This window comes from Microtus ochrogaster, chromosome 24 (genome assembly GCF_000317375.1).
Source record: "Microtus ochrogaster isolate Prairie Vole_2 chromosome 24, MicOch1.0, whole genome shotgun sequence".
NCBI lineage: Eukaryota > Metazoa > Chordata > Mammalia > Rodentia > Cricetidae > Microtus > Microtus ochrogaster.
The window spans coordinates 24,098,194-24,124,210 of record NC_022024.1 but is presented as its reverse complement, the minus strand read 5'-3'; the positions used below and the strand labels follow the sequence as shown (position 1 = coordinate 24,124,210).

At 46.7% G+C, this 26,017-nt stretch overlaps 3 protein-coding genes across 3 annotated transcripts in view; 2 read left to right on the top strand and 1 right to left on the bottom strand.

Annotated features, from left to right (window-relative positions):
• Positions 1-43: 43 nt before the first annotated feature.
• On the bottom strand, positions 44-16,872 carry LOC113457364 (collagen alpha-2(I) chain-like). Its single transcript, XM_026784440.1, has 2 exons — positions 16,607-16,872; positions 44-392 (listed from the first exon to the last, which is right to left on the bottom strand). The coding sequence occupies exons 1-2, from the start codon at positions 16,870-16,872 to the stop codon at positions 284-286; spliced, it is 375 nt and encodes a 124-aa protein (XP_026640241.1). The 3' UTR covers positions 44-283.
• The window catches only part of Poc1b (POC1 centriolar protein B), a 79,760-nt gene continuing 70,539 nt past the window's right edge, over positions 16,797-26,017 (top strand). The window contains exons 1-2 of the mRNA XM_005358124.2: positions 16,797-16,885; positions 17,374-17,458. Of these exons, the coding sequence (XP_005358181.2) occupies positions 16,871-16,885; positions 17,374-17,458 (100 nt within the window). The 5' untranslated portion in view covers positions 16,797-16,870. The remainder of the gene's footprint in view (positions 16,886-17,373; positions 17,459-26,017) is intronic.
• On the top strand, positions 17,757-20,176 carry LOC101988926 (polypeptide N-acetylgalactosaminyltransferase 4). The gene has a single exon (XM_005358123.2). The coding sequence runs from the start codon at positions 18,000-18,002 to the stop codon at positions 19,746-19,748; it is 1,749 nt and encodes a 582-aa protein (XP_005358180.1). The 5' UTR covers positions 17,757-17,999; the 3' UTR covers positions 19,749-20,176.

The following is a 26,017-nucleotide window of genomic DNA, read 5'->3' as shown; positions in this document are numbered from 1 at the left end:
TCCATCCATCGCCAGATGAAGGTTCTTTATTTGTGGCTAGAAACCAATTATGAGTGAGTACACTCACTTGAAGAATCTTATTTTCTTCTTAGAACACTTGCCTTTTGGGTCTGGGGTCCTTATTCCACATGAAAGACCTCCACCAGGAAACCTGAGACTGCCCCAGGAAAGTGTCGGGCTAGTCATGGCCTTCATCAAAAGCAGACAATGGTACAGGAGGCCAGTGTGTTTGGCTTTGCTCATCAGGAGAAATGGGAATTATTGTCATCAAATGGGAGTGGCGCTATGCTTGGAACAGACTAGACACTGCATGTCCAATATTCCCAGGAAACCAGGTAGACGCTGAAACCACAGAGATACCCGGCGGCCGCTGAGGGTCCTGAGGCATGGAACTAATAGGGAAGAACAAAGAATCCACGGTTATCGGATTACACCGGCCTGGGTGTGGGCCTGCAATGGGTTATTTCATTCTAGGTGTTTCTTCCCCTCTCTCACCGTCTTCCATCCTACTAATGACCCACAGAGCAGCTCAGGTTCCAGGGAAGAGTCCGACCGGCCTCCGCCTTCACTCAGGGATGGGAGATGAGGAATATGTCTGCCTTTTGCTTGGGACCCGAGTTCCTAGGACTAAACGAGAGACCAGGACGGAAGCTGGGTGACAACAGGATGGCCTGGCCTTGTTATTCTTAGACGAGCTCTCTGTCATTTTCCCGACATGCTCTGTGGCCTTGGACACTGACCTCCATTAGGCCCGCGGTCCCATTTGCTTTTCTCCTCATTCCCTGCAAGGAGACCCTGGCAAGAGGCCAGCGCAAAGGAGAAGGAGGCCAGGTATTATGATACCCTCCTCTTCCGTCATCCCTGCCTGGCCACTGCAGGCAGGGTTCCAGCTGCCAGCCAGTGAGACCTCTCTTGTGCGTGATTCTAGCTCTGGCCAAACCAGTAGTAGCATTGGCTCCCAGTGTACCTGCAGGGGACGTTTTGTTCTAAGGACCTGTCCTAAGTGCGTCTTCAGTACGTGTTTCTTCTGTGTTTGCCATGCCCATGCCTCTGTAAGTTGCCCCCAAATGAGGCACGTTTCAGCTAAGCACTTAAAGGGTTCCAACTGTTTCCTTCCAATACTTGAATAGATCAACGGGGAAAACATCATGCTGATGACGGGCAGCATCAGCCATTGGGAAACAGGGGGAAACCTGAAGAAGACATTGGACCCCGATAAGATATATTTTCACATGCTGAAATTGGCCAAGACAAAAAACAATGATCTCTGTGGGTTAGATCTCATTAATTTTTTTTTCCCTATCAGTGAGGAAAACCTTAAGAAACTGGTTTATAGGCGCCAAAGTTAAGGGATTTTCCAAGACCCATCCGTTAGTGTTAAGACCGGGGCCGACCTGAACAAACTGGAATTGTTAATCTGGAGTTAGTATCAGGACCTTTGAGTCCTGCCCAGCTAGCTATTGCTGCCGAGGGGACTTTCTATTCCACCCATAGTCGATGACGTCACTTTGTTTCTTCCAGCATTCTCTAAGTCCTTCACTGCAGTCTGAGACTCTCTCTTAACATGTGGGGTCGGGTACCCACTCTCAATTGGTCACTCTTGAATTAGGGCTTTGGCCTCAACTTCAAAAACTGAATTGAACCAAGTGTAGCATCCAGAACCTCTTTGCCCCTACAGCCCCGGCCTTTGCTGACGTATTGGTGGGTAGCCTTTCGGGGTCTCTTGTTCTTTGCTAAGCTCTGACGTGGGTGCTCTGTCTCCCGGCGTGCTGTTAGAGCTCCAAAGACTGGCAGTGTGTCAGAGGCGGCACCCGCCTCTGCAACATGAACAATCTGCCAGGCAGTGTTCTGGGTTCTTGGTATTTTTTTTTTTTTTTTGATACGTATTTCCTACAGACTCTGCCCTGACTTTGTTAAGCCCTTGAAGAAACGGGAATCTTTGACCCAGCTGACGAACCCAGCAGCAGCATGGGAACCAAACAGTACAGGGAGCCGCTGTGTGTGAGCCTTTTGAATGCAGGCTCTCATCTCTATAATACAATTATTTTGGTTCTTAACTCAATGGCTTGGGCTTAGTGAAAGTCAAACACTCAACACAGAAGACACTTAATACTACTAGCTCTGCTTATTACACACCAACCCCAGGGTGGGGAATCTAAGTGCAAACGGAGAAATGTCTCTGTCCCAGATCCAATTCCTTTATCTTCCAAGCTCCTCCGCCTAGGCAAAGGGCCTTCTTGAGCCCGCGGCAATCAGTTCGTCTCCTTAAGGAGTGAAGTCCGGGAGCGCCCTCTAGGGGACAATAGGGCTCCAAACCTCGGCTATATTACCGCTCACCAGATGTGTGCGGCTGTTCTGTCGGTTTCTCCAAAGGTTTGCCCTTCCTCTTGCCCTGAGTTCTGTTTGTCCTTCTAGATCTAGTTCTATTTCTTTCTTCTTTGTTCTGGAATCCAGTCTGATGATCTGTGAAGGCTTCATTTGTGACCCTCCTTTCCTTCCACCTCTTAGCTTGAGTCTAACCAGTACATGTCACCCATACTGAAGTGACATCTTTGATATTATTATCATGAGATAAATGATATTATTACTATTATGAGAGAAATCTTTGATATTATTTCCCTCCAGTCCTCCAAGCCAGGCTGACAAGGGTAGCCAGTGCTCCTCCACCAAATGCCACAGCTGCTCTCACCAACACCCACCTGCACTGCCATGTCTGTGTCTCGTAATTTCCTGATAAGGCTGAGCCCCATGGTGCAAGATCTGTCTCAGCTTGGAGTCCCTTAATCCTGACTGTGCCTTTCTTTGTAAACGGCCCATGGATGAAGCACTCCTTACTGAATCACTCTGAGTGTTTTATTTTCTGGTTCCTGCCAGGTTCTATTGATACTGTATCTAAATTCTCAGATCTCAGTCTTCTCTCTCCTACCTTCCCCTCTCCTGAAGTTTCTATAATGTAACCACGCTGCTTGTATCACAGGACTCTCTCAAGACCACCTCCAGCAGTCAGGCCCCAGTGTCCCTCCTTCAACTCCTACATAACCAGCTCTCCCTCCATCTTAGGACCTTCGGCTAAAAGGCTATGTCTTCCAAGCTAGCCCTTCCGGGCCTCTGGTACACATTTTTTCCTTATGTGACTGACATCGATGCAACTTCTATGCTGTTAAGTAGCTGTCACTCATGTGGCTGGTTTCACCTTTTCTTTAGTGTCTATAAGGATCCTTGATAGTTTAATGACATTTTGGGACGGGATTAATTAATAATGCCTCGTTCAACGCACGCACCACATTTCCCTAGCCACGTGGCTTTCTGCACAGGTGTTCAGCCCAGCATTTTTGTTACTGGTTGTGGGAAGTGAGGGGCCGCGTGCAGTCGCTCCTGTCCCTGTCACGGGGAGCCACCTTGTGGCTAAGAAGACCGCTAGCGTGAGGAAGGAACTAGAAGAGAGGATGCTGAAAAGGAGGGCTGTACCCTTGACCCAACTATGTCCCACGCGTCCCAACGGTCTTGCAAGCTGGTCTACCCGGGATGGGATTTAACCAAGTAACTATGGTAACATTTTTGCTATGTGAGTGTGGTGGTTTGAATGAAAATGGCTCCCATAGGGTCACAGCGAGTGGCTCTCTTGTTGAAGTATGGGTCTGTGTGGCCTTGTTGCGGGAAGTGTGTCACTGAGGGTGAGCTTTAAGGTTTCGAATGCTCGAATACGGCCCAGTGTCATTCTTTCTTCTTGCTGCCTGCCGATCCAGATGTAGAACTGTCAGCTACCTCTCTAGCACCATGTCTGCCTGCGTGCTACCATGCTTTCTGCCATGGTGACAATGGACTAAACCTCTGAGCTGTAAGTCAGTCCCAGTTAAATCCTCTCCTTTATAAGAGCTGCTGTGGTCATGGTGTCTCTTCGCAGTGATAGAAAGCCTAACTAAGCCGATGATGAAACACTTATGAGATGAAACTACCAAGACAACCGAGGATGCAGCTCACTTGGCTGCTTGCTTACCTAGAATGCTCGAACCTCTGGGTTCCATCTCCAGCATTGCACAGAGTGGTCCTGCAAACCTCAAATCCCAGCATTTGGGAGGTGGAAGTAGGCAAATCAGGATTCAGAGTCATTCTTGTATGCACAGGGAGTTCAAGGATGCCCAAGGGATGCCCAAGACCAAGTGTGAAGAAAAAGTAGATTAACTACTGAGCTATTTTCTTCCTTTGTCCATTAAATGCAGCTAAAGGAGCAGCAGAGGAAATCTTGGTGAGGTTCACGGGGTAGAGGAGAAGACCCAATCCGTAAGCGTGCTTTTGCTGATAGTAAGATATCCTCTCATTTAAAAAGGAAAAAAAGGTTTTCTCTGTAATTAAAATATTCATATCTTTGCATCATTAGACCTCTGCGATCACCTCAGCCCAACGCCTTTTCTCTCCCTCACTCCAGTCATGGAAAACAATCGGAATTGCTGCTTCCTGCTCTGCTTGGAGGCCCGGCATGGTGTTTCATCCCTTCCCCTCAGAACTGGAGAACAGGCCTCGTATTGTCTTGAGACCTCAGCAGACACTGAGAAAAAGAGGGCAGGAAGAGTCCATACTGTGCAGATGTGCCTTGCAGCTGTTGGCATTCTCTACGGAAGAACAGACTCTGCTTCTCTACAGACTCTGCACAGATGTCCCTTAAGTGCTGGTAGCATGCTGATGGACTTGACTGACTTCATGGGTCCCTCTGCTGAACTACGGGGCACTCAAAGCCAGGGTCTGAGTCAGGTGGATAAAAACAAACCTGAGGTACAAGGATGAAATCTGACCGACTTAGGTAGGAACTAACTCCTGTCTAGCTCATGTTTCCACACAGGAGGATTTCTTCCCCCAGAATAACTAAACTGACCTTTCACCTTTGGCTTTTGTTATCCTCCAGTGTGAAAAGCCATTTGGAGAGGTTGGAAGAAGCCATGGTACCCATGGCTCAACCTGGTATACCTGTTTCTGTCTGTCCCCAGAGAGGAAATATGGTCTGATCTCCTGGCTGTAGGTTACCTTTTACCACTACCAATGCTCAGACCAAAGGGGTGATCCTCAGACTGCCTAGACTGCACTGTCTCTCCACCAAACCTCAGACTCCATACTCCAGTGAGTTCCTGTCTCTTCCCCTTTATATTCCTCTCTCTGCCCAGACGCATCGCTCCTGTCTCCACCTCCCTAATGTTGAGATTGAAGGTGTGTGACTTCCAAACACTGGGATTAGAGGTGTGAGCCACCACCACCTGGATCTGTTTATGGATCAATCTTGTGTAGCCCAGGGTAGCCTTGAACTCACAGAGCTCGGTCCGCCTCTGGGATTAAAGGTGTGTGCCACCACTCCCTGCCCTCTAGTGGCTTAGATTTGCACTCTGATCTTCAGGCAAGCTTTATTTATTGAATACAAGTAAAATATCACTACAGTTGGGGCTGTATATCTTTTAGAAGTAATTTTTGAAGGTGCCTCCTAAAGATATGCATGAGTTTTCCAGCTCTCCTTGGTTCCAAGCCAGTCATGGTTGCTGGATTTGGCAAATATCAGAAAATATCCAATAAAACAAAAGTCATTATACAGTGATCCCATTATTAGTAGAGTGTAATGGCAAAGCTACATCCAGGACAATTCATGCAATTGAGTTAGGGCAGCCATATTGCCCCTGGAAATTCTCTGCTTTGCTTGTTACTCACATGGGCCACTAAAACAGATCTGGGTGAATTCACACTTACTAATGTTCAGTGCCTAATGTAACTATGTGACCCATTTATGAAAAGAAAATACAAAAGCTATGATCTGAAGGAAACACAACTGATCCAAACGACGATCCAACAATAACCACCTCTTACTGCACTCGGCTTGGGTACAATTGCACCTTGGTGACTGAGGAACCCGACCTGAAGGCTTTGGTCTGTCCCTGATAGGCTGAGCAGAGGCGGCTAAGCCAATGAGCCTTCCTGGGCCTCTGGTTTCCTATCTCTGAAATGCTTGCTCGCCAAAGCTAATATATTTCATTGTTGTGGTTCCCTGTCTTAGTAGATGCAAAACACCTTTGAGGAAGATGCAGGAACCATTTTAAGAATTCAAGAAGCTATGGACATTGTGCCATGTGCACCATTATCTGATAACAGCATCTTAGAAGAAAGGGCCATATATAATCACATCACATGCCAATTAAAGGAACTATTTGTAACTTAGGGACACTAGGACTTCAAGCAATGGTGAACTTATTTAAGGGTGTATTTAACAAATGGCAGGGTTAAATCCAGGTTTCCCAAACTCTCCACTATTGACACCTGAGGCTGGATGGATCCTGGAGGGCAGGGGTAGCTATGCTATGCATTGAAAATGTTTCACACCTTAAATCTTGTGATCTCTACTCACCAGATGCCAATAGTGTCCATACAGTAGTGATAAACATAAAATTTCCCAGACATTGCCAAATATTCCCTGAGGGTAGGGGATTGCCTCTAGTTAAGAACCGCTGATTTAAATGATCTAAGTTGGGTAATTCCCAGCAACTCAATAAAGTCAGCTCTCTTCTGTCTTGACTGTGTCAAAATGCTATGGGCTGTAACAACGCGGCAGGAAGACCCTCTGTCTTCACTCTGTTTCTGACCTTGTCGCCAGGCTCCTCACCACAAACAGCTTCTACTGATGTCCTCTGTCCCCTCTCAAGGCTCTGTGTTCACTGAGCTCAGCAAATCAAGGTGTGGTCACATTCTCCTTCCAGTAAGAGTGTTTCCCTGGGGGCTGAGAAATGGCTCGGCAGCTTAAGGAAGCTTCTGCTAACGCTAATGACCAGAATTCAATCCTCAGGACCGAAGGGGTGGTGGAAGAAGAGAATCAATTCCCATAAACTGTACTCTGATCCATGTATGTGGGGTGGCATGCTGGGATCCATACATTCGTGTGCATACATATGCGTACGTGCACACTTGCACGCATGCAATCACACACTAATTCTTTTCTTGTCTTATTGATTATGTATGCAGTGTTCTTCCTGTATGCAGGACTGCATGCCAAAAGAGGGCACCAGATCTTCTTATAGATGGTTGTGAGTTGCCATGTGGGTGCTGGGAATTGAACTCAGGACCTTTGGAAGACCAGACAGTGCTCTTGACCTCTGGGCCATCTCTCAAGCCTTCTTTCCTTGGCATCTTTAACCAAACCTTAGGCTGCCAGGAAATGAAAGGATAAAAAGTCAACACCTGCTAAACAGTAACTCCCAGGATGGTCTGAGTTCTGCTACCTGAAATGGGGGCAGGCTCATTAGAAGCCATCTTTATTTACAGTTTCTTCTATTATAGTGAGATAGGAACGGTGTGTTAACAGCAAGAACAGGCAGTAATAAGCAACAGTGTTAGCAGGTCTTTTCTAGAGAGGAAAGGAGAGCTACCTCCTGCTTACAGTGGGGTTCAATTTTCACCGTCTTCAGACTTCACAATCAGGTTGCATTTTAATGAGAGTTTTGGTGGGACCATTCAAGACCCAAAAGCAGATTAAGATAATGGGTTTACGCCCTGGTGATGGTTCTTACCATATTTTGAATCTAAAATGCCCCACCCCCACCCCCGCAGTTCAAGGTTTTGAACACTTGTTTTCCAGCTGGTGGCAATACTCTGGAGAACTACAAATCCTTTAAGAGGTGGCGTCTAGCTGGAAGAAGTAGGTTAGCAGGGTGGGCTTTTGAAAGTGATACACAATTCCACTTTCAGCTTTGACCTCTGCTTCCTGGTCCATGGGGACATAAACAGCTGCCCTGTACCACTGTGATGTCCTGCTTCCTGGTCCATGGGGACACAGTTGCCCTGTGTTTCTGTGATGTCCTGCTTCCTGGTCCATGGGGATACAATTGCCCTGGACTTCTGTGATGTCCTGCTTCCTGATCCATGGGGATACAGTTGCCCTGTGTTTCTGTGGTGTCCTGCTTTCTGGTCCATGGGGACACAGTTGCCCTGTGCTTCTGTGATGTCCTGCCCAAGTGCATAAGCCCAAGGAGCTACAGACTGAAATGCTCTGAAACCTTGAGCCAAAATAAAGCTTTTCTCCATTAAGTTGTTTCTGCCAGCTATTGTAGTTACAGTGATAGGAAAATAACTAACATAGCCCTACACATTAGTCTAGCATGTTCTTCGGGTGGCATGCTGTATTTCCCGAAGGATCACTGGCAGTGTGTGTTCACTGGTGTTTTTTCTTACTGTACCAAATACACAAGAAACTCAACTTATGAACAAAAGAGGTTTAGTTGGCTTGTGGTTTTGAAACTCCCAGCGTGTGATCGATTGACTCTGTTGATCTGGGGCTATAACATGGCAGCGTACCACAGTGGGGAACATGAGGTAGATAACTGTTCGTTTTACGGACAGAATGAGAGGAAGGAAAAGATGAGGGTCCCACATGTTAATCGAGGGTACCCTGCACCACTATGACTCCTAGACCTTATGTTCTAGGACAGTGGTTTTCAATGTCCCCAGTGCTGCAACCCTTTAATATAGTTCTTCATGTTGAGATGATCCCCAACCATAAAATTATTTTCATTGCTACTTCATAACTGTAATTTTGCTACTGCTATGAATTGTAAAATGAATATCTGTGTTTTCTGATGGTCTTAGGTGACCCCTGCTCCTGGGGTTCATCTTGAGGAGAGTTTCTGGACGGCCAGCTAAAACATTCTGGGAAGCATGGTGACACACAGGCAGACATGGTGCTGGAGAAGGAGCTGAGAGTTCTACATCTGGATCTGCAGGCAGCAGCAGGAAGAGAGTGTGAGCCACTAGTTTGGTTTGAGCATCTGAGACCTCAAAGCCCATGCCCAGTGACACGCTTCCTCCAACAAAACCACACCTACTCCAGCAAAGCCACACCTCATAATAGTGGCACTTCCTGTGACCCTATGGGGGCCATTTTCTTTTAAACCACCACATGGGTGAGGTCATAAATTACTGTCAGCTTCTTAATATGTTTCTAAGCTTCCCTCATGTCATATGTAGCATTAACCGGCACTTAATCTCTTTTTAATGCCAGATAGTGTTCCCCTGTATGTGTGAATCTCATTTTGTTTACTACTGATCAGTTCAAAGACATTTGGTTTGTTCCAACTGTTGAGTAATGCTGCTATGAACAAGAGTCTGGGTCCAGGTAGATGTACGTGTCTGGTTGCCACAAACAGAAACCTGGAAGGAAGAGTGCTTACTTATATGGTATGCATTTTTTTAAATGTTTCAACACTTTAATAACTAAGAAAGACAGTCCATGGACTTGTAACTGTTGCACAAAAATTAAACACACTTCCACAGGACCGAGGCATTCCATTCCTATGGATGGCTACTGCACTATTTTACAGTATTTTACTCTGGCTTATAGTTCAGAGCTTTAGTCTAGAATCATGGGTTTGTGTGTGTGTGTGTGTGTGTGTGTGTGTGTGGTGCAGTATCTCATTGTGGTTTCCATTTACATCTCCCTAGTGGCTAAGATGGGAGTTGTCTCATGTGCCTGTTGGCCATTTGTGTACCTTCTTTGGTGAAAAGTTCCTTATCTGTCTTTTTTTTTTTTTTTAGCTAGAAGGCACAAGCTTTGGAATAAAAATAGAAGTGTAGAATGAGGGAGAATGAGGCACTACATTTAGCCAAGGTGTGAGGATGAAAGCTCCGGGACCTGCACAGTGATTCCGGAGACAGGTATCAGAGGACCAAAGCCTCCTGGGATATGAGGCCAAAGTAAACACGCTGTTTCAAGAAATCTCTTTGAGGAGTAACTTCCTAGTGTCTTGAGAGTCACTCCATTCCATCCTCACCCCCATATCTCTTATGTAGACATCTGGGAAGTCCTACTGATGCTTCACTCCCGACTTAGCAATGCCTTTGTCTTAATTAGGATGGGAAGAGGAAGGCAAGCATGATTTCCAAGTGGGGAAAGGGAGAGAATTCCTTAAATAGAAACCTATTAGAACTGTTAAATTCACACACACACACACACACACACACACACACACACACACACACACACACACATTTAAGTGGGTTCTGCAAGATGGCTCAGAGGGTAAAGGCACTCGCTGCCAAGCCTGGTAACCTGGGTTTGATCCCTGGAAACCACAAGGGAGATAACTAATTCCCACAGTTTGTTTTCACTCTCACACACATGCACACAGACAGAGACACACACACTCATGTGCACACATTAATAAAAAAATGTAAAAATAAAAATTAGGCAAAATTGGTTAAGTAAAATACAACTCTCTTGTTTCTGAGATACTAAAATGCTACAATGTCTTCGGTAAGGTGTTTTAATATTGAAACCATGCCCCTTATGGAGGAGTTACTGATTTATCTGGAAAGGTGAGACTCATTTGTGGAGTGGGGTTATTGGTTCAGTACCAAGGACAGCAATCAGGAATTAGGACCCGGCTCCATTTCTTTCACACCTGCACAAATGTGTCTCTATTGTTATTTTCTCTCTTTTCTTGACCCTTCCCCTACCCTGTCTCCAGCGGGACAGACTCCCTCATTCCTCTGTTCTCATCTGTAATGAAGTTCATCCTGTGAACAGCACCTTAATCGTGTCTGCTCTTTCAGCACCCCATTGATTTCTTTATTTCATTTAATATGGATGAGTGTTTTGTATGCGGGTATTTCTGCATACCACGTGTATGCCTGGTGCCTACAAAGGCCACAAGAAGGCACTGGACCCCCTGGGATTGGAGTTACAGATGGTTGTAAACCACTACAGGAGCGCTGGGAACTGAACCCAGGTCCTCTGTGATGCTTTGAACCACTGGACCATGTCTCCAGCCCTCTTCCTTTTTATGGTAGTTAAAAGACACACCGCATTTTCAACCAAATATGTGATGATATTCCGGTGACATAGAAGTATAGCCATACTGCACAAACCCCACCACTCACCTACAGAATGGTTTCTTATCCACAAAATGAAACTCCGTGCCCAATAAGCTGTCCTCCTTCCCCCTTCTCCTGGTCCTGGCAGATGCTATTCTATGTTTCTCTTACCCCTACTTTCTGGTTAGCCCGCTGGTTTTCACTGGAAGAATCACCTGTGGCGCAGGCATTCCGTCTGGAGATTGGCACTGGTATAAAGACAAAATGCTGGCTGCCTTATTCCAGACCTACTGAATTTTAAACTCTGGGTAGAATTCTGAAAATTTGTTGCAAACCAATTGTTAAGAAGATTCTAATCTGGGTGGGGTGGTGCATGCCTTTCATCCCCACACTCTGGAGGCAGAAGCAGGCAGGTCTCTGATTTGAGACCAGCCTGGTCTACAGAATGAGTCCAGGACAGTCAGAGCTACAAAAATAAACTCATAGAAGAGAAAAAAAGGAAGAAGAGTCTAAAACTCACTAAGTATTTTAGCATATTCATTAGTCACTAATTCCAGAGCATTTCATTGCCCTTAAATGGAGTTCCTTTCTCATGAGTAGTCATCCCCCATTTTCTCATGCTATAATCCTTGTCAAGCACAACTTTTTAAATGATTATTGAAAATCCCCTTCTCCAGGGAAATCTTGTCGAAGAACACCTCCTGAGGCCAGCCAGTCTAATGTCTTACATATACCCAAGGCTGCAAAACGACGATATGGTCACCACATTGATGCTTGCATCTTTCCTGTGATTACTAGGGACTGTTGATAGCTTTACATACTTTAATTTCATACTGGTTGGTTTCCCAGTAATCATTTCATGTAATGTATCCCTACTTCTCTAAGTGGTGTCTTCCAGGGGCTGAGACGCTGCAGAATAATACCAAACATGGGCGCAGCACAGCTCTGTCTTTCCTGGCTCCTCACTAAGGTGGTGGCTGGCAGACACACAGCATGATACAGACATAATGCAACAGCACAAACCATGCCAAGCGGAACTATAGATAACACAGTAAGGGGATGCAGCAGAAGTGGGGGAAAGGTTACGTATTGTCGGGATCATTTCACATAAAGACATCTTTCTGGGTCCTGGTGTTGGTTTCTTCGTGTGCATATTGGAAAGGGTGGAACGGGCATTTTCAGCTTCAGGAAAGTCCTCGCAACGCCTGCAGAGTCTGGTTGTATGTAGTGGGTTGCAATGGCTTATGTGTTAGCCCTAGAGTATATGTGACTTGGTTTGAGGCATTTTTAAAGGCCGACACCCCAGAATGCACAGAATTCCCAAATGGCCAATGCAACTTATAATTGCCCAAGAAGCTTGCTTGACAACATGTAAATTCCTGGGGTTCACACCAGACTTCCTATACCAAAACCTCTAATGGGGAGGCAGGGCTCAGGAACCCATACCTTTAGCAAGCAGCCCTGACGTGTCTGTTACCAGTGAACAAGGTAGACAGAAAGAGGAAGCTTTGAAGTCAGAAAACACATCAAGATTATGAAAATTCTCTAGGAAATAGAGGAAGAAAACAAAATTCCGGAGCCTGTCGCCATCTCTGTGGCAGGAACCAGAGGGACAGAAAACAGGAAGCTAGGAACACTGATGAGGCTATAATTAGTGAGATTTAGAGACTACATGTTGATTGAAATAAATCAGTCACAGCCTTCCAAGTGTGTGTAATGCTTTAACGATTGGCATTTAGCTCATGTTTTTCCTGTCTATGCAGGCTCCCACAGTCTGGGAGCACTTGTATCAGGAAGGCAGTGCCATTGCCTATAAACAGCCGTTTAATGCAAGTGCCATACAGTAATGTGACCAGCAGGTGGCACTTAAGTGCCTAAACTCCCAAAGTGGAATACCACTAACCTAAGCATCTCACACACACACACACACACACACACACACACACACACACACACACACACACGTGCACTCGCGCGCCTTTATAGGGTTCGGGCAGACACATTCATTATCTAGTCAGAGGGAGATCTAGAAAATGAGAGCCAACGAAAGGCCGCTTTGCTCTACCTAGTATGCAGTCTCCCACGAAGCCTTGTAGGTTTACAAATATTGATCCACCCCAACTGTGGTTACTTCCATGCTAAATCTGACATTTTGTGAAGTGCAAAATAATCGCTGTGGGAAGTGGGCCACAAACAAACTCACGCAGGTTTGAGATCAGAAATACTTCCTCGGCTTTGGCTGTTTGCCCAGTGTCTACCTATGAGCTTCGGCTGCTGGCAGGAAGAGTAGGGAGAGGAAAAAAAAAAAACATGGAAAAGGCTACAGGAGGGACAGCTCAGAGCAATAGATCAGAGCTGTGGGATGTATGTACGTGAGATTTTGCTTCTTAATCTTGGTCAAACTTATTAAAACCATAGCTAGTATGGAATTTTAAAAAATTTACTGGAGTGGAGGATGTGCTTGGCATGGAAGCTCATGCAGACACTGGTTCCTGCCTTCCATTTAGGTTCTCAAGCCTGGCAGCAAGGACCTTCACAGTCTGAGCCAGCCAGCCTCACAGGACACAACCTTTTGTGTATTTACAATAAGCATGCAATAGTGAGGCCAAGCACGATGGTTTATAGGTGACAGCCCAGCATTTAGTAGACAGGAGCTAAGGAATCTGCAGTTTGAGGCCAACATGGGCTATGCCGTGAGGTAGACAAAAATAATAATAAAATAAAAAAAAAAAACAAAACAAAAACTTGCAATCATACAAAATATCAGGACTTTGCGGTTAGAAGAGGATCGTTGAATGCCTAAAATAGTTTAGCTCTCCCTTTTCTGATCCGTGTGCCTTGGGCTAGAAACAATATCTTTGTACTTCAGGTGGAAACATAGGACTCTAGCAGGATTACCATGACGGCTAATGTCGAAGTGTAAGCAGGGACTTGGAAGAGCATCTATCTGTAGCGAGCACATCATAGGATGTGACAATCTTGTATCGTTTTATCTCTAGGAATATGTCAAAGGTTGTAAGGCCAACTTCGGATGAGACAGTGTTTTTATTACATTTTTACTCTGTAAGGAAAATCATATGGTTATACAATAGAACATATCCACCTCCCATTTTCCCCTCCAACTTCTCCTATAACCCTCCCAATAAGCCCCTCTCCCAACTTCACATCTGTATTAATGATCCACTGTGTCCAGTGGAAACGGATCATATGTGATGGATGAGGAGGAGCATCGATGGGAGCATGGGAAACCAAATAGTGGCCATACTCTCTAAGAAGAATCATCCTCCCTTCCCCAGCGGCTACCAACTGCCTAGAGAGCCTCGGTTTGGGGGTGGGGTCTCGAGAATACCACCCACATCTATGCTAGAACTCGGGCCAGCTTGATCCTACACAGGTATGCACGGGCACCAGCCATGCCATGGCCAGAAGGTGGCATTTCACGGCACTCCCCATCCTTACCCTCCGGCTCCTGAACTCTGGGGTCGGGGTGGGGTGTGACAGAGATGTTCTCGGCACTCTGCCCAGTTATAGGTCTCTGGGTTGACTGCTGTCAACTGCAAAAGGCAGATTCTCTAGCCAGTGTTCAGAGTAGCCCAGGCCTATCTGTATAAGCATAAATGCTTAGCAGGTAATTGCACAGCATGAATATTTATGAAAGTAACAATAGCAGGCTATGCCCTAGGGTGCTGTGGGAACTCTTTTAGTGTTTAAGATACCGACCCACTTTTGACGTGGTCTCATGTACTATATATAAATGCAGATAAAATCCATGCGCGGCCCTCTTGGCTGCCGGATTCGGTTCCAGTTCCCAGCACATGCAGAGGACTGTGGATCGCTACCCTTGCTATGAGTTTATGCCCCCCCCCCAAATTGGCATTTGTTATATGCCATTCCAAGCTACCATGGGACTGTTTTGTATGCCAACACTAGGGCCTATCTCTTCATCTATTTAAAGTATGTCTTGTCTATTCATGAGCTAAAGATTAGTCCACTTTAGTATGCCACTGACTGTTATAGTTATTACACAGCATTATGACAGCAATGGATGACTGATACAAAAGGAACTCAAGTAGCTGTGGAATATCTACTATAGATATAGCGAAGGTTTACAGTGAGACATATGCTTTCATAACTTGCTTCGTCTCCCAGCCTTCTGGTTTGCTTATAAAAAAAAAACATGCTCACTTGTGACAAACTGATGATTCCAAAAATAGTACTCAAACAATTTAGAAAAACCTTATACTCGTGTCTTCTTTTCTTTCAAGTTAATCTCCCCAACATTCTTCCCTTTGATCTGCTGTGTCCCAAATCAGACATAGCTATGAGAGATCCTGAAATCTTGGTTTCTCCTGTTTCTAACATCAGAGCATTTTACTGTAATCAAATATACAAGAAATAAGCATCTACTTATTTTGCTATCTAATGCAAACTTAATCACACAACGTGATCTTATTTATTTCTAGTTTATTCGCTTCCTTGCAACTAGTAGCGTGCATCAAATTGCATTTGTTTTTATGGCCAAATAATATTCCTTTTACGATAAATACGTATAAATACCGATTAATCTGTAGGATACTTAGTTGTTTCTAGCTTTGGGCTGCTTTGTATAATACTGCTATGAATTTTGGTAAATACAGATGTTTGGCCCCTGTTTTGCCAGATCATAAGTAAATTGTTTGATTTCTGAGTAATTGCCATGAATTCTGAGTATCCATGTATCCCAGGCTGGCACAAAACTCCAAGGTAGCTAAGGATGACCTTGGACTTCTGATCCTCCTGCCTCTAACTTCCCAGTGCCAGATTGGGTTGGTGTGGTACTGGCGGTAGAGGTGAGGGTTTTTTTTTTGTTTTTGTTTTTGTTTTTTTTGTTCATGCTAGGCAAGCACTCTGCAACCGAGCTACAGACCATCCCAAGAATGGCAAGTTCTTGAAGGCGGGGAAAATATTTTGGCCTTTTCGGAGTTTTTGCCCCCTTTGTCTTGTTTTTTTTTTTTTTTGTAGCCCTTGGGGTCAAACATACAAAAGATATTTAACAACCACCCACCCATGTGTTAAACTAGTACTGTATTGCAGACTTTCTCTACCTACTTAATTGCTACATAGTGGTTAGGACTAAATGCAGTCACAATACAGCCCGTTAGAGAACCTGTAATTAAGACATCTTTCATTTACATAGAACATGTATCTTGCGAGGTATCATGACATTTTGTTGCCAAGAATCTCTGTTTCATATATAATTTTCAGATAAGTCCTTTATGCTTCAGGGCAGGGTTTGCCGTCTCGTTTGGTGTCACAGGCTTTGATGTGACCTCCCTTTTATAAACTGCCACCGACAACATTTTGTAGCTTTACCAACCTCATGCTGCCGAAGCACAGATGTATGAGAAAGCCTGCAGTGTAAACCCTTATAGTAACCTTGCGGTGTAGTAGTGTTCATTCATCGTGTGCCGCCGGCATTTGGATCTACACCACGTGCAAAACCAAACAAACAACAAAATACCCTGCAATTAAACCAAATCAGGTTTTCCGCCAGGTACTTAGCTCCTCTGAATGCACTGTTACAGAAACAGCATGCCTGAACCTCCCAGTATCTCTCTCCGGTCTTCACAAGGTGTAGCGGAGCCGTTGGCGCGCTTAGGGCGCGGTCTCTTTAAGGTGTAATGGAACTCTGATAGCGTCGATCACAGGCTCACGTCCGCCTCGCCCCCCACAGATCTCATTTCGCCCAGGCTTCTCCCCGGCCCCCCCGCGCACCAACCCAAGGATCCGCTACCTCGGATGCACGCGGGCTCCGCTATGTGCGAGCGCTGGACCCCGCACCGGCGCGCTCCCTCCGAGCCGTCCGCTGTTCCCCGCGTGGCCAGCGTCTCGGGGCTCATCTGGCCACGCCTGGAGCGCGGGCTTTGATTGGGCCGCCGTTGTTGTAGTGACCGGGAGGCGCCGGCGCTCGGAGCTGACGGTTCCGGGCGCCGCACGGTCCCCCCTCGTCCCCGTCCCTCCCTGGCTCCCGCAGGCCCCGGAGCTGCCCGCTCCCCGCATGGCCTCCGTCCGGGTAAGGCCCCCGCCGGCTGTCCGAGCCGACCCCATGGCAGCGGGGCCAGGTGGGGGGACCCCCGGCCCGGGAGCTCGGCCTATCGCTCGCACAGCGCCCGGCACCGGGAGCTCCGTGCCCAGACAGGGCGGTGAGCGCTGCTCCCGGGCTCCCGGAGCTCGGACCCACCACTTCCCGGCCGCCTTCCGCGCCACGCCTGCGTCAGAATCGCCTGGGAGGTTTAAAGGGCGCGGGAGCCTCGGCTCGGTCCCCCGAGCCGGGGCGGGTCCCTGGGCTGCAAGCTCCGGAGCCTGGGCTGGGGGCTCCTCCGGCGGGGGGCATGGGCAGTTCCCGTGCCTGTCACCCCGGAGGTGATGCCCGCGCTTCCCTCAATGCCCACCTATGAGGCGGGGTTCTCTCCAGCCTCGGGGGACCGGCAATGCTGGCCTCTGATCCCGAGAGTTCGAATTCTGCACCTGCTTTCAAAACTTGCCAACTTTCCATCCTAGGAGGACCCGATTCTGGAACGTTATTTTAAAGGCCACAAAGCTGCGATCACTTCCGTGGACTTCAGCCCCAACAGCAAACAACTTGGTAAGTCGTCTTTTTTTCTTTTTCCCCTTTTCCTTTCTTTTTGTGACGGTAAGCAATGATCACTTAACAGAAACCCTTTCTTTCCTTCTCGTTGGTCTCTGACTGAGGGAGCCAGGCGCGACGGGGCACACGGGACCACTCCAGGTCCCCTGGCCTCTGCTCAGTCCCGGTGCGGCCGGTCTGGGCCTGACAGGCAACTTTCGTGAACTAACCACCAGGAGGAGTGAGTGGGAAGGGGAGGGGTTTGTGATCGGCCTGGGGAGGGTGGAGTATTGGCTGGAGAGTTTGTGAAAAAGTTCTGAGACGAGCAGGAGGAAGTGGGGACCGACCAGTTGAGCTGCACCGGAGGCCGAGGAGCAAGGGGGGCGGGGGTCTCAAGTGACCCCCGGGAAACTCCGGTGTCCTGGAAGGAGCCCAGCGCCTACATGAAAGGAGGGACGTGGTTGGAAGGTCGCACCTACCTGAGCCGGGAAACTCCAGCTACTGGGTCCGCAGCACTTCCCCCGCGTGCTGGCTGGGTGGCCGCGTCTACGCACGATCCATGAGGATCCGGATGGCCGTGAGGTGGACCTGGGCAGGCAAGAGCTGCCTGCTGCTGGCGTTTTTAACACTGGCTTATATCCTGGTGGAGTTCTCCGTCTCCACTTTGTATGCCTCCCCAGAAGCCGGCCATGCCAAGGAGCTGGGGCCAAGGCGGCGCTCAGACATTGAGACGGGGGAAGAGGATTTGTCTCAGCCTCTTTATATAAAGCCCCCTGCAGATTCCCATGCTCTTGGAGAATGGGGGAGGGCCAGCAAACTGCAGCTCAACGAGGGCGAACTGAAACAGCAGGAAGAACTCATTGAGAGATATGCCATTAATATTTACGTCAGTGACAGGATCTCCCTGCACCGCCACATAGAGGATAAAAGAATGTCCGAGTGTAAAGCCAAGACGTTCCACTACAGGTCGCTTCCCACCACATCAGTTATCATCGCCTTCTACAACGAAGCCTGGTCCACTCTGCTTCGAACCATTCACAGCGTTCTAGAAACGTCACCTGCGGTACTCTTGAAGGAGATCATCTTGGTCGATGACTTGAGTGACAGAGTTTATTTGAAGTCGCAACTCGAAACTTACATCAGTAATCTCGATAGAGTGCGCCTGATTAGAACGAATAAGAGAGAGGGGCTGGTCCGGGCCCGCCTCATTGGGGCCACTTTTGCCACTGGGGATGTTCTCACGTTCCTGGATTGCCACTGTGAGTGTAACACTGGTTGGTTGGAGCCACTTTTAGAAAGAATTAGTAATGATGAAACAGCAATCGTATGCCCTGTTATTGATACTATCGATTGGAATACTTTTGAATTCTACATGCAGACTGGGGAGCCCATGATCGGTGGGTTTGACTGGCGCCTAACATTTCAGTGGCATTCTGTCCCCAAACATGAACGGGACAGGCGAACATCAAGAATCGACCCCATCCGGTCACCCACCATGGCAGGAGGCCTGTTTGCCGTGAGCAAGAAGTATTTTCAGTACCTGGGAACCTACGACACGGGCATGGAAGTATGGGGAGGGGAGAACCTTGAGCTGTCTTTCCGGGTTTGGCAGTGCGGCGGCAAACTGGAGATCCACCCATGTTCTCATGTGGGCCACGTGTTCCCCAAGCGGGCGCCATATGCTCGCCCCAATTTCCTACAGAATACGGCGAGGGCTGCCGAAGTCTGGATGGACGAATACAAAGAGCATTTCTATAACCGAAACCCACCAGCTCGGAAAGAGGCCTATGGTGATATTTCTGAAAGGAAGCTGCTGAGGGAGCGGCTGAAATGCCAGAGCTTCGACTGGTATTTGAAAAATGTGTTTTCTAACTTACACGTCCCTGAGGATAGACCTGGCTGGCACGGAGCTATTCGCAGCATGGGCATCTCTTCCGAGTGCTTAGACTATAATGCTCCCGACAGCAACCCGACAGGTGCTAACCTTTCCTTGTTTGGATGCCACGGTCAAGGAGGCAATCAATTCTTTGAATACACTTCCAACAAAGAAATCCGATTTAATTCAGTGACTGAATTATGTGCGGAGGTCCCCGAACAAAAGACTCACGTAGGGATGCAAAACTGTCCCAAGGATGGTCTCCCTACCCCGGTCAACATCATTTGGCTTTTTAAAGAAGACGGCACGATTTTTCACCCTCACACAGGACTGTGCCTTACTGCTTTCCGGACAGCCGAAGGCCGACCCAGTGTGCAGATGAAAACATGTAACGCCCTTGATAAAAACCAGCTCTGGCGTTTTGAGAAATAGACAACAGCAGGAGACCATCTTCTGTTTGGGAGCTGACAGTAGCTCCTGGAAAGTCAGAGTGACCAGTGATGATTGTAGTCTTCCTAGAAGTCACCCAGAAGCTGGCCCTGAGAACACTGGCAAGCCACGGTTCATGTGGCGATGTCACTCTGAAGCTGGGTGCCCAGAGCATCACTGCTCAATCTTTCAAAGTGCCTTCTTTCCTCGGGGCTTGTTCTATTTAAGAAGCTTTGTTGATGTGGTCCCCTGCTTCTCTTCGAAGAAGCTGCTGTGAATTGATATGCACAAAACACTTAGGTGTGGGCTGTGGGTGCAGCTCAGCAGCGGGTGCAAGACCCTGCGTGGACCCACGGCGCCACAAAATGCACACTTGAGTGCAAGACTTAATATTAAAGAATGTAAAAGCCCAAGCAAAATGGGGTATGATTCATGCTGATTGGTAAATTCATTGCTTAGCCTTTTCTTTTTGTTGTTTTTTGTTTTTGTTTTTTTTTTTTATCAAAGCTTGTAAATGTGTAATTAGAGCTATTACTGTTTTGATTATGTAGGGTTTGAATTTCTTTTAGTCAGTTTGTTTGAGGTTTTTAGAAACGAATTTGTCTTTGATCAGATAGAAGTAGAGGAAATTTGATGTTGAGAAAAAGGCCTGAGGTTGGTTGATATATGTTTCATTGGAAGAGGAGACTGGTCCGAATGCAAGTTTGGAGGGTTTTTTTTTTTTTTTTTTTTTTTTTTTTTTTTTGACAGTTATCTCAGAAACTTAGACTCCAGGCCAGATGAGATGCTGGGACATTCACATCCCGTGCTTTGTAAGCGTGAGCTATTGGAGTAAACTGACCTGTATATTGATACCTCGATACCTCACATCGCTGGCTCTGCAGGCCGTCCACTCTGCGAATGGGTCTGTGCGTGTAGGGCATCTTCTGACTGCCCTTCCTTAGGCTGTGAGTGGACCAGAGTGGGGCTCATTCAGAATACTGCGCCTCCCTCTGTTAGCGCCTCACTTAAACAGGACTGGGGCCTCTCTGAAGTCAACCCCAAATGTGTTCTCTGAAGTGAGTGAAACTGAAAGTGTCCCAGGCCTGCAAAGAGTGTTCAGCTCGCCTGACTTCTAGCTCACCAGGAAATTTGGAGAATTCTCTTAAGATCGCAAGGGAAGAAAGACTGTGTTGGTAGTTGTCAGTTGCTGCCTGCCAGCTCACTGCTAACACCTGGCAGCCTGGCAGCTCTCACGGCAGAAGGATGGCTTTGAGTCATTCATCTTGCTGGGGCCTCAGTTTTCTTGTCTGAATAGACCGACTAGGTCTTGGAAATTGACCCTTCTATAGGAAGGGTCAATTATACACCTTCCTGTCCCCTACTCACCCACTGTGATTTCAAGGAACACTTTTGTATCTTTGCTTTTAACATAGGTAGAGCTAGGCCTCTGAGCTGTGTTCAGTTTGGAAGACCGAGAAGTTTCCATGAGCCGAGCTCACCTGAAGTGTGTTTCTCAGTGCATGGGATTGTAGTTAGTTTTATAGTCATTTTATTTTGACAGTTGTTGAACTGATTTTGTTTTTTAAAAGTTTTAAACTTTCCAAGTAATTCTTTCACTAAGAATATGGATGTTTCCCAAACTAAGTTATTTCAGAAGTAAATACATCTTAAGACATTTTTTTGGTTCCTTACTATGGTTTTATCCAGAAGTCACAGGCCAGATTTGGGAGCGAGTCCCAGTTCCTTGACTGTGGTATGAAAAACGCGTGCTCCACAGTGAACCAGTCGTCAAGCACTCATAAGAAGATTGTTTTCAGTGTTCACTTGACAGTCTGGGCGGAGAAAGGGAGCCTTGTAAACCCTGAATTGATGCAAATTTTTTAGGGTGACCATGTCCGAAATTAAAGTTTGTGTGTTCTTGTGACTGTTTTGTTCTCATTGACTCTTTGAAGATCTGTTTCCGCTTTTCTGTAGGTTCTCCAGCATCCTTAAAGTTTATGAAGGTGTGTCCAGATTCTGTGGGCAATGCTTGGTCCACAGAATGTATGTATTAAAGTAAAATACATAAAAATACTTATTCCGAAGGAAATTCTCCTTAATGCCCACTTGCCTTTTTTGCAAAATTTTTCTTTTCGTAGTTTTGTTCTTGTTAGCCCCCTGTTATATGAGAGGAGGAGGATGACTGCACTCTAGAGTGAATACTGAAATTATTACTATGTTAGTATCCTGATGCCCCATCAAAAGAGAGAAGGGCTTTTAAGACGAAAGCATTTAGTTCTGTGTTCACCTCTTTCTCTATTGGTGGTTATGACTCTGTAGGCTGGTGGCTTATTTATATCTACAATTCATAGCAAAAGGAAGCTAGAGTTGTGTTTTTATCATAGGTGTGCCCCAATTTCATTCCAAAAAGTACACCATAATGAAGCATGCAAATACTCTTTCACTTCTTATTTCCAATTTATTGTTACCACCCAAGCTCTCTGTTTTGCTGTAGACAGTTGGGGGCTGATCCTTTGAGCGAATTTACATGCTTAAATTAAATGCCACGAAAGCATTTGGTAAGCAAGGAGTTTCCATCTTGTTTACTGGCCAGTCCTGTGACTAGATTATCTACAGAGGCACAGAAGCAGCTTGGCAGCTGTTTTTATTAAAGAATGATAATGTGGTCCTCAGAAGGCGTCTTTTAACTTGAAATACCTTGTTTGTAAGGGAAAGTGTGTTTACTCAGCCAATAGTCAGCTCTAGCATGTGCATTGACGTTAGCAGACTAAAATAGTCCGTGCAAAAGTCAGGTTATTTATTTTTTTAAAGTTGTATATTCTTAGTTGTTTTAGGGTCTCAATTTTAATGAGTAGAATTTAGATTTGACTTGTCTTTTTGAATTTCTATTTTAATAACAATTTTAAAAGTTAGTATAATAACATTTTTGAATAATCAGAAACTGAGGTTCGGATGTGTGCATTTTGAGCAGTGTCTGTGTTTCTTTTTGTTAGTAGTATTTTAGGGCATGCGACACAATGTATGTATGCTTAATTATTTTTGCAAACGGATTCCAATGATTTTAGCCTGTAGAAGCAAAGTTCCTGTGTACACATTTATGGCTGTGGCGTGGTAGTTACATGAACATGCGGTTCTTTTCCCTACTTGAAAGTTCAGATAGGGTATTTAGAAAGTCAGGTTTCCCGCTTGGCCGTGTAAGATGTCGTTAACCAGTAAATGATTCAGAAGTGGTGTCAGCACTGTCATGCGTTAGCTATGAACAAACTGGAAATGATAAGGCTCTCAGGGACCCATCCTGTCCACTCTACAAGGAAGTAAGTGGTTCCCAGGACACGTGGACACTCTTCCTTTAAAATTGTGGGCTCAAAATAACACGCTTGTCCCCTAATCCGCAACCTCCACTCTTTCCTGTCCGTGAGTACAGATACCTTTCAGCCAGTAGTATGAGTGATTTTTTTTTTCTTTTTCTTTTGAGACAGAGTCCTTGTGAACCCCAGACTGTCCTCAGACTTGCTATGTAGCCAAGGATGACCTTGGACTTTGCTCCTCCTGCTTTATCTCTTAAAAGCGATTCTTCAGGAATACCCCATGCCCTTGCCTCTTTCCAGTGAGCTGTGCTGTCCCGAGAATGTTTATTCTGAGGACCCTGCCCTTGTCAGATGCACTGGGGCCACATTTAAGGACACACACTAGATATAGTGAGCATTTTTTTCTGCTTGTTTTTACATACAGAAAGTTTCTAATCGTGCAGGTTAGATTCTCTAAGCAGCTCTTTGTAAATCATGTCGTGTCTCCATGTTTCAGATGTACAGGCGTTGACCGGACAGACTGTGTGCAGGACATTCATGGTTCCAGAGCTCTGAAGAGGGAGGGGTAGACAATGGTTTCTCACTGAGGCTTTTCCTTTTCTGGTCAGAGGGACGAGTAATGTGATGAGAACATTCTGGAGTGAGTGGCAGTGATTCCACTTGGTACGAAACACTGAATCGTGTAGCAAAGGGTAGGGCTTATGGTACGCGAATTATATTTCAATTTAAAAATTATTGGTGGAGAAGAAGAGAGGCTGGAGAATTCCAGGCATCCTAAAGAAGAGGTTTTTTTTTGTTGTTATTTTGGTTTTTTTTTTTTTTTTTTATAATACATGTGTTAATCCTCTGGCTTAGTATTAGGTCGAAGGTGAAAGTCAGTCTGTATCAGTTTCCCCTAGCAATCCTGAGAAGCTGTAATCCATTCATTTGGCCAGGAGGTATAGAGAGTACAGAACGGGGAACAAAGACCTTACTTATCCAGCCGTACCCGTGGCAGAATGGATGGCCAGGGAAGTCCTTAGAATTTACTAATAACAATCAGATATGCCTTTTCTGTTTGCTCAGTTTTATGGCTTGCCCAGCCCAGGTGGGGCGCAGTATGTCTGAAACAGGTGAGAGAAGTTCCGGCTGTCTGCTCAGCATTCCAAGCCCTTCCTTTGCCGTTCAGAAGGGGGAAGGGGGGACTGTTGACTTAATATCCTTTAGCCCATACTATCACGTGCTCTAAATATACATACAAGAGAGAACAAAACAGATGTGTGTCCTAAAATGATATAAAGAGTTCACAGTCCAGTGGGAAAGACAAACAGCCCACAAATCCCTGTGTAGCTAACTCTTCCTCGATGGAACAAAGAAACAGTCAGCGCTGAGGAAAAGGACAGCACGGTAGGGGGGGGGGAATCTAAATGGAGCAAGAGTTAAAGGAGTAATTGTCCACAGAAGTAATTCTTAGCCAGAGCCCTGAAGACTCCGCTAGGTAGACAGCAGAAGAGGAACAGTGTAGGAAAAGGCCAAGGGTGGGGAAAACCTTGTCTTAGAGAAGTAGGAAACTTCCATAAAGGATAGAGCCCGGTACTCAGGGAGAGTAGAGCTGGAGGGTGGGCAGCCGGACTTGCTAGGACTTAATGGCAGCTGGTGGGCCTACAGAAGGGTTGCCTCAGTTTTAGTCCCTGGAACCTCTGGTGTGTCTTGGACCTCTGGTGTGTCTTTTTACAGGCAAAAAGATTGTTTTAATCATAGTTTACGATCTTGAGGTGAGATCGTCTGAGTGGTAAATTCTGTCACAAATGCCCTTATAACAAAACGGCACAGTCGGTCACACCTGCCATGCAGCATGGAAAGGCAGAGGAAGGAGCACTGTGAGGGCCTCGGGAGGAAGGACACTGTGAGGGTCTCAGGATGAGGGCCTCGGGAGGAAGGACGCTGTGAGGGTCTCAGGATGAGGGCCTCGGGAGGAAGGACGCTGTGAGGGTCTCAGGCTGAGGGCCTCGGGAGGAAGGACGCTGTGAGGGTCTCAGGATGAGGGCCTCGGGAGGAAGGACACTGTGAGGGCAGCGAGACCAGCCTGGGATGCAGAATGAAACACAGGCTCAAACAGAAAACCCGAATAGCTAGCCAGGCGTGGTGGTGTCACGTGCCTGTAATCCCTGGCATTAGGGAAGCCGAGGCAGGATTACTGAGAGTTTAGATTAGCCTGGGCTACAGAGGGAGACCCAACCCCCCAAACCAAACAAACAAGTGGAAAATAGATAAGGGGAGGCCATAGGAAGCCAGAGGCCAGCGGCAGACTGCAGCGAGGCAGTCAGAGTCGAGGAGGCCCAGAGGGAGAGGGAGTGGGGCTCCCCAGGGCCTCTGGAGGGACGCTTCTCTGTCAACACCTTGGCCTCTGGCCTCCAGAACCGTGAAGAATAAACTTCTGTTGTTTTAACTGTCCAAGTTTGTGGTCTTTGTGATGACAGCCACAGGAAACGGAAGTGTATTTAGGGATCTAGTCTATGGGTTTAAGATCTGATTTATGCTTTGACTTATCATCATGGCTACTGTGTGGAAACAGATAGTAAAGAAGTTCCCGAGCTGTTACAGAAGACCGTCAGAAAGGCCATCGTGCATGCGAGGATGGTCGTCCTCAAGCTAGGGTGAGGGTTTGCTAAGAGACGTGTGGAAGTTTAAGTAGATAGAGGTCATTTGGGGTCACAGGAAGGGATCTGGTCACGGGGAAGAAGCAGAAGGAGGAGAGTAAGTGGCCTGTGCTGAGCCCTTCCTAGCTGCGAGCTTTGGATCAGAGATAGCAAGGGACTGGACCGGTTGGAAGGGAGCCGGTGTATAGGATGGCAGAAGGCAAGCCAATGGTGGAGTAAGATGCTGGAGGAGTCCGCCAGGCAGAGAGGTGGTGAACTGAGTGTGAGAAAGGGGGCCTCTTCAGTAAGTGTCCCCAGCCCTCTCCAGTGTCCCCAGTCCTCTGTCTCCAGTGTCCCCAGTCCT